We start from the raw sequence: 17,452 nt of genomic DNA, 5'->3' as shown, positions 1-17,452 counted from the left end.
AAAAGTGGCTCATAGACAGACAGATGTTTTCTTGAATTAATAAATCTCTCATCAGGGATGAATAACACATGCTATGACGACAGGCATCCAGCACCCAGGATGTGAAAAGGAGGAAGTTGAGACTGGGAAGATGTCGGTGCCTAGGTTACTGCAAAAACAATTTAAAAATATATTAAAAAATAATAATCTCTTGAGAAATCTCACAGTCTGAGACAATCTTCATTCAAGTGTCTAGGCCTGGTGATGCAAGTGGGTTAACTAGGGCTGTATCTTTGTCTTTGCAAAAAATTTCTTAATGTAATAGTAAGAGGCTGCAAGTCTCCCAAATCAGGATATTAAAACAACAGGCTTGCTGAAGAGCACGAAAATTCAAGAGAGTATGGAGTAACCATTAACAGCCAGCAGCAATTCCCTTAACAGTAATGATCTCAAAGAATTAGTACAGTACTGTAGCAGTACATAATACACAGAGACTTACTACTTTGATCCTGGTTGAACTCCAACACAGTAAGGGCACCAGAATCAAGGCCAGAGCATCTCCCAGTATCCTGTTGTTCAGAAGCTTCTTTCTGCAGTGATCTACTGCCGTGCAACTGAAGGCCTCCAAAGCTTGTAATTGCTTCCTCAGTGGGAGATGGTTCTGAAAACACATCCTCTTCAACAGAGTCATAATCATCGCTAAGAGAGCTTTCTTCCATCCTTTTCTCTTCTATACTGAGTTGCAAGCTTCTTCTCAATTTCTGGTACAATTCAAACAGATTTGTCAGAAAAGCTTAAACATGTATCTTAAAAGAAACCAACGTGGCTGCCCCTTCCTCCCCTAGGAGAGAGAAAAATATTCTCATGAACTGAGAGCCATGATGCAGCTAAAAATATTCACATTTCTGTGCCATGTCTTCACTCTTCTGATGAGTACCTCTAAAGAAAAATCATCCTACAACTCCTTTGTTCTTCCTCATCAGAATCCTTGCAGGAAAATTCTGTAGGTCAAGGAATTTTTAGGTACAAAAGCAATTTTTAGGAATAGGTTATAAACAGGAGGCAAGTAATGAAGAGGGCAAGGGCATATATTTTTCCAGTTTCACACACTTGGATTACCCTACCTTTTGGCTTGCTATTTGAAGACTAGCTGCAACCCAGATTTTCCAAATGCCTTCGCAAAACTACAAAGCTAATGTAATAGAAACTTCTTGCTTAGGAATTGGATAGATGATAATAGTCCTCTCATGTACACATCTATACTTCAAAAAAACAGTAGAAAAGACTTCTGGTCTAATGGACTAAGAGTCCAGTTTTTTTAATTGGACACTCTGTAACAGGATTTTATGCAAAAATTAATCTATTTTGAAATTTACTCTTGAAAAAAACACCCTGCCCCTCTCAGTATATGGCACAAACAGCACAGATGATGCTGGAGAGCCCTTCGTTTTTATGAATGTAAAAGGAAAAGACCTTGCATATCTTAAATGCATTTTTTCCTACTTTGTTGGTATTAGAGTTTTGAGATAAGTATAGGTAAGCAAATTGTATTAGTATAATGAAAACACGAAGCTATCTTAGGTACAAATGAACTGTGACAGCTTACATTCAGTTTGCAACGAAAGATTCAAGCTGCTTTTCTCCTACAGATGACACTTGTTAGGAAATCCATGTTGACAGAAACATATTACAAAGAGCAGGCAAACTTAGGTTCAAAAGAGGGTCTATAAGCAACCTGAGGCTTGATATTGATCAAGTTTTTATGACAGTCAAGACTAATATTTCTAGCTATTGGACAGGGAACTGTACAAGCTTTCTTTTAGTTTGAAACCTCATGACATCTGCATTGTAACAGGACATTCAAGTAAACACATTATAGCTTCAGGAAAACCAAAATTATTTCCATCTGGAATACAAAGAAAAATGGGGGTTTGGTTTAAAACTATTAGCTTACTACTTACCCATAAATGATTATAAATATCCATCACTGTAAACAAGTTAGTGGTTTGTAGAGAAAAAAATAAATAAATCATAAGCTCAAAAGCAATACAGGAAAGGTAGAAAGACGCAAGCTAGGAAAATATGCTTGGGAAGTTTGTCTGATGTCAGGGGTAAGATCTGTAGACAGTTCACATATAGACACTACTCCAATACCCAGAAAAGCTTTATTGATCTCATTAATTGGCTAGGCAGAAAAACATTCATAAATTTTTGTTAATTTTTTTTTTTTTTTTTTTAAGAACAGGACATTTTTGAAGTGTGGTAAAACAAACAGCAGTTAGTAACCAAATGGAAGGCTGAACTGTCAAACAATGGAGCCAAAACAATAACTACCCTTGATGGAAAGTAACTGTATTGACTATAATACTTTAAGAACTTTACTCTGACTTCCATTAGGTAAAACAATGAGATGAAACAATTTTAGCACAATTATTCAAAAACTAACCTAAACCCACAAAAAGCTGTTATTTAAGCTTTCTCTAGCCTGATAACCAAGAGTGACGTCCATGTGGACGACCACTAAGTGAACTGAAAGAGTCTCCTTGCATGAAATACCTTGTTTCTATGCAACAGAGACAACATTCTAGCTCTTTAAATTAGGACTTAACATGTTACAGCGTTGTTGACTGAGATGAGGTTTTCAAAGCAGTTTTACTTTTTCTTTTCATTTTTTCCTTCTTTATGTTACATCTCACCAATGCAAAATCATCTAGTGAAAGAAACACTATATACTGGGCTTGCGTGCTTTAGTCAAGACTGATGCCCTGGGCCTGTTCACATTTCCATTGACACTACCATGAACAATAGAAGGCAACTGCCAATTGTACCTGGGAGTAGCCGAGAGGATCATCACCATTTGTCTCCACGCTCAAGCTTTCATAAGGTTCAAAATCCTCAGAGTACTCATGAGGAGGTTTAATGCAGAGTTTAGCTCCCCTTTCTGTTTTAATCTCCACAGTTTTCTGTTAAAAGAAGCATTCAAAGAAATTAGACATCCTTTGTGCTATCAGCAGTACAAAAAGAATAATCATGACATTTTACATAACAATATCTAGATCAAGCTACCTTTTTCCCCCCTCTGTTCCGTGGAAGGTTTCTGTCCTCTCTGAGCTCACCTTTGGGCTCCCACATTAGGGTTTAACTGCCCCAGCCAAACTCCCCACTCGCTGCTGCTATCCCCAGAGTGGGTCAGGCCCAGCACACATCATGCGTTTGGCACCAAAGTCCATCGGGGTTCACCTCATCACCTCACCAGGTAAGTAAAAAACAACAGGAGTAGGGACACAACAATCAACAAAATAGCTGAAGTGCAATCACTCAAACTGAGGCATGTAAAGAAGTGCTGGTGGAATGAACTTATGCCAAAAGCTCTCAAGCTTCTTCTGGGAATCAGTACGCTTGGGTGCCTCTCTGAAATGCATCTACACAAACATATGGGGAACAAACAGGAGGAGTTAGAAGCTTGTATCCGGTTACAGGGTTATGACCTCATTGGGATCACAGGGATACGGTGGGATAGCTCACAAGACTGGAGTGCTGCGCTGGATGGATACAGGCACAGGCTCTTTAAGAAAGACAGGCTGAGAAGGTGGGAAGAAATTGTCATCCTTTATGTGAGACAGAGCTGGAATATATAGAATGAATGCAAGGAACAGGTCAGGAGCCAGTCAAGAGCTTCTGAGTCAAGATTAGCAGGCAGACCAGCATGGGTGCTGCTGTAGTGGGTATCTGCTACAGGACACCCTGATCAGGAAGAAGTAGATGAGGCATTCCTCAAAAAACTGGAAGAATCCACAAGTTCAAAAACCCTTGTCCTCATGGGGTACTTTAAAAACCTGGTATCTGCTGGAAAGACAACACAGCAGGGCTCAAGCAATCTAGGAGATTTCTAGAGCGCACACAGGATTGAGCAGACAACAAGCAAAGGTGCTCTGCTGGAGATGCTGAGAGAGCTGGGACTCATCAGCCTGGGGAAGAGAAGGCTCTGGGGGATCTCAACAATGTGTATAAATACCTGCCAGGTATCTGCTCACTGACAGGACAAGAGGCAATGAACACAAATTAAAACAAAAAAAGAAAAAAAGCCAACACGAAATTCCATCTGAACAGAAGTAAAACATTTATCGAGAGGGTGATCAAACACTGGAACAGGTTTCCTGGAGAGGTTGTGGAGTCTCCGCCCACAGAGATATTAAAAACCCAACTGGATGTGGTCCTGGGTAACCTGCTCCAGCTGACCCTGCTTGAGCACAGGGATTGGACTACATGCTCTCAAGAGTTCCTCTTCAACCACAATAATTCTGTGATTCTGTAATGTCTATGTATGAAAATGACTACTTGAAGTAATTGCAATTTTTTGAAGATGTATTACTCTTGTGTATAATATAATGAGGGGGAAATGTTATGCCATAAACATTCTAGCACAAAAATTTCTTTGCTTTTGTAAATGTCAGACATGGCTGTGAAACTGGTTCAAATTAATTTGTTTTACTTCATAATTAGGATGCAATCAAAGTATGCACACTGTCAGTTACTCAAGCATGGCTAAAGAGGGGTAGATTTGAGGAATTCATCCTTCCACACCACAGAATTTCAATACTCCAAAACATGACAAAAGAGAAGGCAGGAAGTGCATATACCTCTCTCAAGGAACAAAGTTATCTGTAAGTAACCTTTTTCCCCTGCTTTTGAACTCCTGTGCAGAAATATTCCATATAGGGAGAAGTTTCATAAGTGAGTGATGGGAAGAGGACTGTTTCATTAAAGGTAATATGTGATCCAGAAGTCTGTGCAATGATATTAAACTTAGTTATCTGGTGTTCGTACACTCCTCTGCTGTTTTGTAAGTGCCAGGAGCAGAGACGTCCCAAACAGAAGATCCTAAGGCAGCCTAGCTTTTGACAGAATGTGTTCTTTCAGTAAGTCTATCTTCCTGCCTCACAGCATACCTTAGCACAGCCTAAGTTCGACAGCTTTGAACATAAATTGCTAGGTCCTCTAGCTATCCAAAAAACCCACAGGGAAAATTACTGGGAAAGTAAACTGCTGTCTGGCATAACCTGCATCTTAATCAGTGGTTGCACATTTCCTTAGTGAAATAATTCCAGTTGTTCATTAAGATACTATAACTCTGCTATCCTCCCATCCAATTGGATAAAAGACTTAAGGTATCATTCTAAGTTAGTCTCAAGTAGTAGCTAGTTTTCAGTATAGATACCTATATTTGGCTAACTTTCCAATCCAGTCAGAAGACATACCTCCTTCTTCACTTGGCTCTTGTGGTGAGAATGGCGTAGGTTATGACTAGCCATACATTTGGCAAATTGAGGAAATAAGTTCTGACAGGCCAGTATGTAAGCAGTGATCTACTGAGAGATATAGCAGCTGATAAAATGAATTCAACTAAGCAGTAATGCAGCCTTAAAACTTGAATGTGCAATATTTGCTGAAAGAAAACCTGCATGACACGAACACTTGACCTGCAGTGACACAGACCCCTGATCCCCAGTCACTCAAGCATGGACTGGACATGCAGCCAGGGCCATCGCTAATCAAATAGGATAATTATTTGGGTGACGTCTCAGAATCCACATTTGTTCTGTTAATTAAGTCATACTCCTTGGCAGATTAAGTCAGATGCCTCTTTAGGCCAAAACAAAAAAAGACCATCGAGGTTTCTCCAGTGAACCAACAACTATGCAGCTAACGGCTCCAAATTTCTTATAGGCAGGGTGTTTTTAATCTATATGCATTTTCCTCTCTTCTGATGTACAAGAATTTGTCAGAAATTCAACTCAAGCTATGCAAATTACATCTCCGTATCCCTTAATACTACTGCAGGGTGAGAAACAGCAGTGTCAGGCAGGGATGTATCTCCAAAATGAGATTCTCCATTTTCTGCACTAGATAAGCTCTCTAGGCTTGCCATCAGAGATGTCAAGCAACAGCTATTCTGCTGGAGGACAGATGGAGCCAGTCATGTCAAGGCTACAAAAGTTTCTGTGATGGATGTCAGGGAAACCAGACCCTTTCAATGAGATTTGCCTCTTTAGGCTTCAAAGTAGACACAAAACCGGTCAGGGTATCATTTCACATTGTCACTCAGTAGCCAGACCAAACCAAGACTCAGATTCTATGAGAGTCCCAACTGCCCACTATCTACTAGCTGCAACCAATTTCCCCTAAAATTATATACAATCTAAGAATTAGTTCAAAGATGCATTCTTTCCAACTGTTTCTTACCTGAAGCCAACCTCTACGTTGTATTTTGCTTGGTGCAGTCTTTGTGCTGCGTTCTTGCAACTCACTCTCTTCTAACTGGGCTGCTTTTTCAGAACATAGAGACAAGAATTAGAAGACAGAAAATAGAAATATAGAAATACAGTATTTGACAATATTCACCTTAGTTAACATTCTTTTTTTTTTTCCTCCTTTTTTTCCCCAGATGAGCACAGAAGAGTAAGTCTTTGACATGTGAATGATATCAACAACTGAAAAGGCATTCCACTTCAGATACTGGCTAGTTGTGTACTAGCAGCAGGAGTTTTGAACCTCTTCGACAACAGTCATCGTCATGTGTATTCAAGAGAATAAATTGTTTAAAGATACATTAGCCTAACAGCAAGTGAAGCCCCACATTCATTGATATGAAAGTATAGAAGTATGTTCTAGAATAGGAGTGCACATCATTCTTACTCCTAGCTGGGTAGCCAGTAAGCTGCCTTAGGAATCTAACTGAGCCAGAACCCATACTGGTGAAGGCAGACCCTGATAGACAGGGTCCTGGTGAACCACAGGCGATATGCCAGATTTACAAAGGAATTGTGTGTATTTGCTTTCAAACTTAGGAAACATAAGGTACTGACAGATTAAACAGAGTGTATTAGGTATTTAACATGCTGTGCAGAGAAGGATTCTTCATGTACAAGTCATAAATGAAGGACAAAATTATCTTCCTTCATTTCTAAGGCAAGGAAGAGTTGGTTCCAGGACTTTTGCAAAAATTCTGTGCATGGTCAAGCAGAACTAAGGGTTCCTGTGCTGGAAATGGTCCCAACTTACAGTGGAACAATGGATATTTGAGAAGATGCATTGATTGAGACAGAGACACAAACATCTCACAGGTCACATCAGTATCCTCAATGGAGCAAGGACATCACTAACACTCTCAACAGCATCCTAAATAAAGGCGTCTCATTTCCTATGTCCAAGACAGATTTACAGCTTCCATTTCTTCTCAGTGGTGAAAAATAGCTGATGCAAAATCTTTTTTCTTTAAGCCATAATTTAATGGTCATCCTAAGCCAGCAGAAACTGGCACTACCAATAAAAGAAGCAGTTGTCCTACAAAGGTCATAGAACCACAGAAAGATTTAGTTTGGAAAGAACCTCTGGAGGTTGCCTCCTCCAACTTTCCCTTCAAAGCACGGCTTACTTCAAAATTAGATCAGGTTGCTCATTACAACTCTCAATACCACATTTTCTTTTTTTGGGTTGGACAACCCTACATGCACCTGTGCAGTGAACTGTTCAGAGAATTGATATGGGCAAGTTTTAACTAAGGAAAAATATAAAAGAAAGATTACTTTTAATTATAGTCACTTGTGCAATCTGGTTCACCATGTGATTGCACAAACGCTGGTACAAGCAAATAGGAGAGAAAAGGCACAACGTAGGACCATTCTTGGGGGAACAGTGTATGCTTATGTCAATTTAGAGTGATCATATAATTACAGAGCAAGAACAACAAGATATTGTTCTATTGCTTCAGCACAAAGTATCTGTCTCTTAGGCCTGAAACAGGACTTAGAACAGAGGGGAAAAGGAATGGACTGCTCCAAGGAAGAAACAAGATATTATATACCTTGTTTGGCAAGACAGCCCTTCCAACTAGAGCTCCTGCTACTCCATTAGGCTATTCCTAAGTAACTCCAGAAATACTTTGCGGTCATTAGCATTGGTACTGATTATTATGGGGATCTTCCGGCACTGAGGGTGAACTGTCCTGAGATTACAATGCTAGAAGCATGGTCTGATTCAGTCAGTGCTTTGGGACAGAACTGGAAGCATCTTTCACTTCCTAAGCAATCAATCTCTTCTAAGCAAAGGCCCAGAAGGCCACTCATGTGTGCTACAAACATAAGTAGGAAAAAGGGACAGAGTTGGACTCATGCTACCACTGCTGAGTAATGGGTTCTCAGAACTGTTTATTTTGTGATGGATTCATGTGACCAGGTCTCTCTAAACCAGGAAAAACAGTAGTTCAAATCCCAGGCAGAAGTTGATGCAGCTGAGCTGCTCATCTGTGCCACAAATATTACTTTAGAAAAAAAACATCCTTCTCATGGGATGAATGGGATGTAAATACCAACCACTACCTGTTTCCACACACAAAATAGGTCCGCCGGTGTCATTCCCTTGGAGACTTGAGCTGACAGTGCCTTTTCTAGCAGCCAAGGACTGAGTAGTACATCATCAAAATATTAGTCATAATCAAAGGAAACCCCATGCCACCCTTAAGCAACGTCTTTGTGACCACACTGACATTCACTGAAAGTACATACATGGTTGTGAAAATATGCCTGGGTTATACAGCCAAAGAAATGACAGTATACCTAGAGACCACCTTCGCTACCTTATAAGACCATCATTTACTTTAATTCATTTACCAAACCTAAGTGTAAAAAGTCTATCAATCACTATTATCATTAATTACTCCTAGGGAACACAGACAAAGAAAATAGTCCAGACAAATCAGTTTATGATGACACTTTCAGGAACCACAAAGAGGGATTTGTGCCCATTCTGTATTATCAAGTATCAGATATTCCTAATTTTTCAGTGAAGGCTAATCCTATAGATGGATGCTTCAGAAGTAACAAATGATGCAATAACTCTCATGGTAGATCCATGGGGAAGGCAATTCAGTGCTGTATCTCAGCTAGAAATCATTTCTGTAAGTAAAATCATATTCAGTCATTGAGAAGAAATGCCTAGAAATGAAACAGACTACAAAATTGCTCAGGTACTACCCCAGGCAAGAAGTTCATACAGATCGCCAATGACTCCTACTCTGGACTCTAAATCAAATGGAAAAAGAAAAATGACAGGATGATGATTTAGTTGGTATCTTTCACTGCAGCTACACATGTTTAAAATAACAACATTGGATAGCTAAGAAACAGCAAAACACTGAGTCCTCTTCTGCAGAGATAATGATACTGTCTCTAAGCTGAGGAAAGGAACAGAGACTGCCACTGAAGTCTTTAAAGGTCCCAAATTCAAGCTAAGTATCCCACCTGAACTGAATCAAATGGCATTAAGGAACCATAAAAACAAATGACTTGGGTTAAGCTTAGAGATGAGAGCTGCACAGTAGAACTTTAAGAGGAAATTTCTCTTGACAGAGTTCTGTTACAGCTGCTGACACAATATCCCTGCACAATTTTTGGACTAAAAAGTCAAAGATGTTGTTTTACACCCTCTTTAGCTACCTAAAGGTATTTCAGAACACACAACTTCCTTCTTTTTTCCAATATTCAAGAACATGAACTTTTTTGCACCATTGCACACAAGTTTTTACTTTCATACAGATTCCCCATCACCATCCTGTATAACCTGCAAGGAACTATATAGCAGACAACTAAGCCTGAACACACTTGAACTTGAAAACAAATAGTATGCACCCAGTGCAGCAGGAAAACAAAGGAAAAGAGATCAAGGTTAGAGTCATGGTTAGAACAGTTACTGAAAGAAAAGTTAGTTTCCAGTATTGTTGAGATTAATAAACTTTCAATCATAATAAATTATCATATTAAATAACTTTTAAAACTCTGTTTTCATTTTAAAGTGAAAATAAAGCTTGAGCAGACACTACCTACACAGCAACAGATTAAAAAGATGAACCTAAGAGACAGGTTGTAGCAAGCATGAGGATAACAGACTAAGGTTGGTAAACTGCTTTACACAGGGATTTAGCAAAATCAACTTTATTTACATTCTGCTAAATAGATTAGAAGGCCAGCAAGCTCACGCTTTATACCTTCATACATGCAAAATTATTCCTATCACTACATTGCTCTCTATGACTGACAGACTTAAATTGGAAATAAAATGCACATATTTAAATAAAGCCAGGTAACCACTGGCAGAAAATGGTAGATTTACTTTACTTCAAATATCTAAATACAGATTAGCCATCTTTTTAAGACAACTATTATAGCTTAAACATAATTTATGAGCTTAATGCAGCTATTACTGGATATAATTTGATTATAGTCTATGTCATCAAATGTCATTTGTCTACAGGACACCAGACTTAGATAACCAGACCAGGTAACATTGCAGTCCATCAGATCTTAAAGTCTACAAACATTGTTATGTATCAAAGGCATACAATTATTTTTACACTGGCAACTTATATACATTTATAATCTTCTAGTTTTAGTTATAACTGTTTAACAAATGCAGAAGCAAAGGAAATTAAACTTTGGAATTAGTTAGGGATCAACTGAGAAACCGATAGGGTGTTGCAGAGTTCGTTTCTTACATACGACCAGCTTAAGCAGTCTGATGAAAGAGTCCCATGGAATTTCATTTCACCAAGCTCAAATGCTGCTTTATGGCCTCTTTATCACAGCCTGACCAGTAACCTCATGGACAGGTAACATGTAAATGTTTAAAATAGTTCTAGACTGCAACCTCCGTAAAACTGTCATGTATCTCACCATTTGTCCTGGTGGTCTTTGTCTCATTTTTAAGGTAGCCATGGGAGTTGATTTTTCTGCGGTAATGTCTCAGCTCTGAATTAGCTCCATTCAGGTACAGAGAAAATCCTTGTTCTAACTGCTCCAGCTTGATTTGTATAGGATCCTTTCTTTTTAAACGTCTCAGTAGCCTGAAGTAGAAAGGATAGTAATTTATCCTTCCAGAGTGCATATACAGATGGTGAGATTAGCATTAAATACAAAAACATGTCACAAAGCTAAAAAATATGTTCATAGTTCAAGTAACAATTTCAGAATATAGTTTCCAGGACCTGTTCCTGTTCTGTAATGCTTGTATGAGTACCCACGCGCTGTGACACGTGAAGTTTGATCGAGCCTCTTCCTTCTGAGATTTTTTTTCTCTGTTGTTTCATATTTCACATTATTTTTTCCGTTTGGTATTTAGTATATTTAACCTTTCTTGAGAATTTTTAAGAGTTTTACTTGGAATTTAAAAAAGCTTAGGAATAGTTGAACTCTTTTCAAGAAAAAAAATGAGAAAGAAAAAGATTATTTGTGTTTTGAAACTTGAGAGGAAAATCCCCCAATCAATACTGCAGTTAGAGATACCAGAAACTTAAAGTCTGGTTAAAATAATATTAAAAAACCCCACCCTTCCCCAGGCTCAACTGCAGTGAAAGGCCTACCCTCCCTCTTCCAAGTCTCATCTTCCCTCCTTGCACCATGGGTTATACTCAGTCCATCCTAATTCCTCTGGTGAGGTGACGTGCAGGCTATGAGGTTGGGGCCACACGGGTGACAATTTCCACCTGGCCCTGCATGCTGCTTCCTCCCTTCCCTCTGACTCCAGGGGGGGTCAACCCACAGGCAAGTCCCCCAGTGGTGTGTGTATCCGTTGTAACATGAGTCACCTTTTCCCAAGGGTGCGTGTCCAGCTGTGTGCCCAGCAGTCCTCCATGGCAGTACCTCACCCCCTGCAGCCTCCTCTCTCTTAAATCCACCCCAGGCTGCTCTGACTGGCTGATGTTTTGGTACACGATGGGCTGTTTCTGTTAGTTTTGGATCCAGCAGGAACCGCCTGTGACTAGCCCAGGGCAGTCCCTGGCCTGCTCCCACACGGGCTACTCCACAGCTCCTGCTATCCAAAACTGTTGGATATGCCCAATACACAAATGTCTCCAGCACGCCTCTTCTGCAAGGTATGGTTGCCACCCACTTGTAATTAAGTGGCATTTGTCCCCACCAAAATTCAGATTCAGACCTGTGATAATAAGGATGCAAGTTGCTTCAATGATTAAATCATTTGGTTTTATCCTTTCTTAAAACTGCTTTGAGAGACTACATACCAAACAAAGCCATGATTACCAAAATCAGCTATTTTTCTAACACAGCTGAGGCTTTTGTAGGTTTTTTTTGACTTTTCACCAAACAATTCAAGTTTGTTATAGGATTTGAGTAAAAAAACCTGTGGTAAAGGAGGGAATCCAGCAAGAAAGTTCTGTACACCCCTCTGAGTTAACCTATGAAATTCATCTATCCAGGGTACGATGACTCAAGGAAGGTTCATATGAACAAAGGTAAAAAGAAGTGTTTAAAACTTGTCTGCAAGATACTGAAGTTCGCAGAAGCAACCTAGATGTCCTTATCTCCCACCTTAGCGGAACTTGACTTTGCACATTTAACTTCAGCAAGTGTTGCATGCAATTTTCTGTATTTCTCACAACATAAAATCCTTGCCTCATAACAACGTCCTCACAGTGTGACCTCCCAGTTACTTCTGACACTAGAATCTCTTGCTCTATAAACAAAAATCTTCACTGTAAACCATGGAAACAATAACTATTTTATTAATACATTTATCTATATTTTAAAATCTGCTGAATATTGTGATCTCCTCTAGAAATAAGAACTTTGATGTACTTTGCAAACAAAGGGAAGAAAAGAGAATCACCTGAATGCTTTAAGACACAGCAAGTCAGACTTTGCATCATAAGGTTAAACCCCAAGTTTTTAAACTAATATTCACAACTTCTGATATTAGATACTATATTAGTATACAACAGATATTATGTACTCAATGGTGGTAATGATTCTGTATCTTACCGGTTTCTCTGCTGAAGGGATATTAAGTATTCATCATGTTTTTCATCAAAGTCAGTCACCATGTCCTTAATACAAAGCTGAAATGAGAATGTAATTGTCCCACTGAAGTGGAGAAATGCCTTAGCACAGAGTATTACTGGGTTTGCACCCTCAGTAGACAAGAATGCTATAAACTGAAAAAAGTTTTTCCTTCAGTATAGCGTAACACTGTTGGAGTAGTAAATAACATTCCTGAAGAACAGGGGAAACATTACTTGTTTTACTTATTTTTCAGAACCCTTCACAATCTTTTGAAGAGCCTAGAGATACTAAAAATGGAAGGCATATGCCTAAATGAGTTTATAATCCAAGGACTGAAAAGCAAGTCAATTCTGGGGCACAAGCTGAAAGGGCCACACCCAAAGGCCAACTCTAAGATGATTTTCCTGAATTGCTACTGCTCGTGAAGTCAGTTAATTCTAGAATTTACTCACTGTAGAGACCATATACATTTAAAGTGTTTAATTAAGGATTTTACCTTGCTTGCCTTTCACAAAATATGAACTTTTCCAGCAATTCCCACCATCTATCCCAGAGTCGCTGCTGCAAGTTGTGGTAGGGTGCCCTGTTATACACTCAGAGGTTTAAATTTGCCACCGAAACATTTAATTTAGTTCTGTACCAAAAAAAAAGAAACCCCGTAGTTTGTCTCTTACCGACTGCAGAATATCTCTGCTAAAATACTGCCCCTTCCCGCGCCCTCGCTGAGGTAACACGGCGTCGGGGCTGAACTAACAGCTCTCCCGAACGACAGAGCAGGGCCTCGGGCCCGACCCCCCGCTACTTTGCCTCCGCTACGCCGGCAGGCAGCGGGCTGAGTTCGGGGGCAGAGCCCCCACCCAGCGGAGCCCCCACAGCGGCTCGGCGGGCACCACAGCGAGAAAAGGCCGAGCCAGGCCGCGCCGCCGCCGCCGCCCTGTTTGTGCGTTTCCTTGGTTACCGTCGCGGGTGGCGACCTCACTTCCGGCGCGCCGGCCCGTGCCCGGAAGCGGCGGCGGGGGATGGAGGCGCTATGGGCGCTGCTGGACGAGGTGGCCCTGGAGGGGCTGGACGGCATCACGCCGGCCGCGCTGTGGCACCGCCTGGGCGCCCGCACGCCGCCCTTCCCGCTGCCGCTGGAGCCCGCCACGCAGCAGCTCCTCTGGGCCGCGCTCAGCGCCCGGCCCGACATCAGCTTCTACCTGTTGCCGCGGGCGCGCCCGCCGCTCCGCCTGCACGACCGGTGAGGGCAGCTCCGGCGGGAACGGCGCTCCCCGCCCCGCCGAGCCCAGCCGTCCCCAGCCGTCCCCTTCCGCAGGCCGCCGCGCTCTCCCGTTCCTTCCCCGGGAGCTCGGGGAAGGCTCGCTGCTCTGCCGGGGCTGACTCGGGCCTGGTTCTCCAGCCGCCCCGGTGCTGCCGCCGCCGCCGCCTCTGCCCCTTCTCGGGAAGCGTTCCGGGTTTGCTGAAAGAACGCTCAAGTAGCTGTTTGGCGGCAGGCGAGGCAGAGTGAGGTTTTGGAGCTCCTGTATAGGAGTCTTGCCTAGATTTCCATTCTAATGACTGATACCACTTAGGTACAAGCAGAATTTCTACGTCCCAGGTCGTCAGGGTTGATGTGCCATTGTTTTCTGTAAACTAATATTTATATACGTTTCTTTTATTCCCACTACTTAAATACCCTCGAATTTTTAAAGATCAAATAATGTATTCCCCTCCTCCTGCCTCACGTACTTCTCATGCTGATAAGGTGTACTCAAGCAGCACAACTCTGCTCTTTGTGTTTTTCCAGTTTAGAGGTTTCAAAAGAGTTTATTTTTTTCCCAAGATATTTGCTAGAGGTAACAGTGTTGTTTGTGGCCATTTTGTATTTCAGTTCCCAGTTCCCCTTGCTTGGTTAAATGTTGGCTCTCTGCTTTTATTTCAGTTACGAAGAAATAGACCTTGAAACAGGAATACTGGAAACCAAAAGAGATCCAGTTTCTTCAGATGATATTTATCCTGTCCACATGATTTTGGATAATAAAGATGGCATACAAGGTTCCTGTCAGTATTTTAAAGAGAGAGTAGATATCACTGATCAAATAAGGAGGAAGGATTTGCAGCCGTGTTATACTTACACAGAAGCTGTTGAAAAGTGAGTGAAATCCTTATACCTGGCTCTGAAAGATTTTTAACTTTTAAAATTTAGTTCTTTCACTCAGTTTATGCAGATTATATCAAGAATGGTGTTTGTGAGGAGGAAAGTGATTGATCTCACTATTTTTATGGATCTAATAATACTCTTATTACTTTCCTTTCTGTGTCATAGATGGGGAGAGCAGCTCGTCATTGTTGCTTCCCAAGCCCAGCGTTACAGAGCTCTAATAGGCTGGGAGGGGGACCCTGACTTAAAACTCCCTGACTTCTCCTACTGTATATTGGAGCGTTTAGGCCGCGCTAGGTGGCAAGGAGAGCTTCAGAGGGACCTTCACAGTGGGGCTTTCAAGTAAGTTTGTATCTTGCTATATGAATTAAATCAAAGCTAAATTTCCACTGTTTACTTGCAAGGTTCTGTCCACTTAAGTATTCCTGCACCTTGATTTAATCTTATGTCTGTATTAGTAGAATCTCAGCCTTACTACCAGGGGCACCTGGTTCTTGGAGCTTATATTGCTAGAAGTATACTGGTCTCTTCCCTGAATTCATTTTACTTCCTGAGATTTTTTTCATGGAACCAGAGATTGTCTGTGTGGTCAATGCACAGATTTCTAATCTGTGGAAGTTCTTGCTTTCTCTAAATCAATTTTTCTTCACATTTGAGAGGGAAAGATGATTTTAATTTCCTTTTCTAAACTGCTGAGTAAGCATGTTATCCTGCCCAAGTTCTGAAGAGATTCTCAGATGCCTGGTATTTGCCCCGTGTGACATCTTACTCTATAGACGTAGATGGGAGCCCGAGTTACCAGTACCCAAACCAGACTCTATTTGTTGATGGAGGAGCCTCACGCAGCCTCCTACAGAACTCTAGTTTTGTACTGCAGTCTTGGAGGCTATTAGCATTGCTGTTAAGGATTCACTGCTTCTGGGAGATGAAGCCTATGTGGCTTGCAAATCACACTGGCATTGGGTTTTGCCATCCTGGAAGCTCTTTTAGGTAACTAAGATGACGGGGGCGGGAGGGAAATCTGTTGTCGATACTTTTCTGCCAGTTCAGTGGCCCGAGTCAGCTCACCAAGGAGTGAGATGAATACCAGAGCCATCCTAAGGAGGGCAGTGATTGTCCTGTAGCCAAGAGTTAGAAAGAGAGGAAGGAGACTGAGGGCATGGGGGGGTACGGTGCTGGTTCAGCTGTCTCCTCAAACCATGTCCTGACACTGTGATTGGGCATAGAGACTGTAGCTTAAGATCAGAGGTATTTCTCTCTGTTTAATTGGGATGAAAATCAGTTTCACTGGTTATCTCAATCTTGACACTTCCTAATTTTGAGATTATCACTTTGAAAATTATTTATGGTCTTAGCAACATATGTTAATTTAGGTAAAATGTTTTGGGATACTGGATAATTAGAATTTATTTGCAGAAGTTCCCATGCCTATAGATATGTCGTCATCTTTTCTTTAGAGTGGATGCTGGAAAAATTCATTATCATCGAAGAGTATTGGACAGGAACGGTCTCATAACTATGCAGTCCCATGTCATCAGACTACCAAGTGGAGCACAGCAACACTCAATTCTTCTACTTCTGACTCGCTTTCATGTTGATAGGTATGTGCCATGCAGATGTTTTAAAGATCTCCTGGGTAGACTGTGACCTTTTACTATGACGAAACTTTGCTCTATTGTCACAGAACCATCAAAGTTTCCTGGTATTAACTCTTCTTGGTTTATTAACTCCTCTTCCAGATGCTGGACAGTTTAAAGCTTACTTTCTTGGACCTGTAAAAATTAGGGTATTCTAGTGCCTGTCACCTGCCTACATAAGCCTAACTCGCTTCTTATTGTAGCATTAATCATTCTGTTAATTTTGAGTGTTCTCACTTCAAACACATTTCTAATACATTTTTTGTTTTCCCATCCTGTTTATAATTAGAACTTGTGCTTCTGTGGATTGCCAGTGAAGTAACAGCCTGGGCTTAGTCACCATGCCCTCATTTGGGGTCTCTTGTTAGTGACGAATTCTCTCGTGCTATTCACAGAAAGAAATGAAAACTATAATTCCTAAAACAATCTGAGAACGCTTCAGCATACTTTCTCTAGTGACTGACACTTTATAAAGATATAACTCATGTTTATAATGTTATATGCATGCTTGTAGTCAAATAATTTTCTTTTCTTGGTTAGGAGGAGCAAATATGATATTCTGATGGAGAAACTCTCAAGTATGCTAAGTGCTCGTTCAAATCAGATGGAAACATTAGGAAACTTGAGGGATGAATTGGTGAGTTTCATTACTCTCTTTCAAATTCTCACTCACGTAGAATCTAGATGATTAGTATCAAAGGCAGTCCTTCATACTGTCTGTTTTTTAAAGTTGCATGATATTTTGGGGTAGGACATCAAAAGAAGGATCTTAAAAACCTACTAGAACAAGTTTCTGTTGCTGTTAGTCCTAAGGAAGAAGTTCTGTTTGATCCACAGCTTCAGAA

The 17,452-nt window shown here is 40.8% G+C and overlaps 2 protein-coding genes across 7 annotated transcripts in view; one reads left to right on the top strand and one right to left on the bottom strand.

Annotated features, from left to right (window-relative positions):
- The window catches only part of KATNIP (katanin interacting protein), a 62,129-nt gene extending 48,328 nt beyond the window's left edge, over window positions 1-13,801 (bottom strand). For 2 of the 5 annotated variants that reach the window (XM_075767766.1, XM_075767770.1), the window contains exons 1-6: window positions 13,505-13,761; window positions 12,810-12,886; window positions 10,707-10,876; window positions 6,223-6,305; window positions 2,808-2,942; window positions 479-740 (exon numbers count right to left, since the gene is read on the bottom strand). In XM_075767766.1, coding sequence (XP_075623881.1) covers window positions 479-740; window positions 2,808-2,942; window positions 6,223-6,305; window positions 10,707-10,876; window positions 12,810-12,871 — 712 coding nt within the window. In that variant the 5' untranslated portion in view covers window positions 12,872-12,886; window positions 13,505-13,761. Of the gene's footprint in view, window positions 1-478; window positions 741-2,807; window positions 2,943-6,222; window positions 6,306-10,706; window positions 10,877-12,809; window positions 12,887-13,326; window positions 13,414-13,504 lie in introns of those variants that run through there. The other 3 variants (XM_075767767.1, XM_075767768.1, XM_075767769.1) reach the window with 3 other exon arrangements.
- A 12-nt stretch (window positions 13,802-13,813) lies between these two features.
- GTF3C1 (general transcription factor IIIC subunit 1) overlaps window positions 13,814-17,452 on the top strand; it is a 40,354-nt gene continuing 36,715 nt past the window's right edge. The window contains exons 1-5 of one of the 2 annotated variants that reach the window (XM_075767764.1): window positions 13,814-14,070; window positions 14,752-14,961; window positions 15,136-15,312; window positions 16,428-16,571; window positions 17,148-17,244. In XM_075767764.1, the coding sequence (XP_075623879.1) occupies window positions 13,850-14,070; window positions 14,752-14,961; window positions 15,136-15,312; window positions 16,428-16,571; window positions 17,148-17,244 (849 nt within the window). In that variant the 5' untranslated portion in view covers window positions 13,814-13,849. The remainder of the gene's footprint in view (window positions 14,071-14,751; window positions 14,962-15,135; window positions 15,313-16,427; window positions 16,572-17,147; window positions 17,245-17,452) is intronic. The other variant, XM_075767765.1, reaches the window with a different exon arrangement.

Source organism: Balearica regulorum, chromosome 15 (assembly GCF_011004875.1).
Source record: "Balearica regulorum gibbericeps isolate bBalReg1 chromosome 15, bBalReg1.pri, whole genome shotgun sequence".
Taxonomy (NCBI): Eukaryota; Metazoa; Chordata; class Aves; order Gruiformes; family Gruidae; genus Balearica; species Balearica regulorum.
This window is presented reverse-complemented; position numbering and strand designations above follow the sequence as displayed.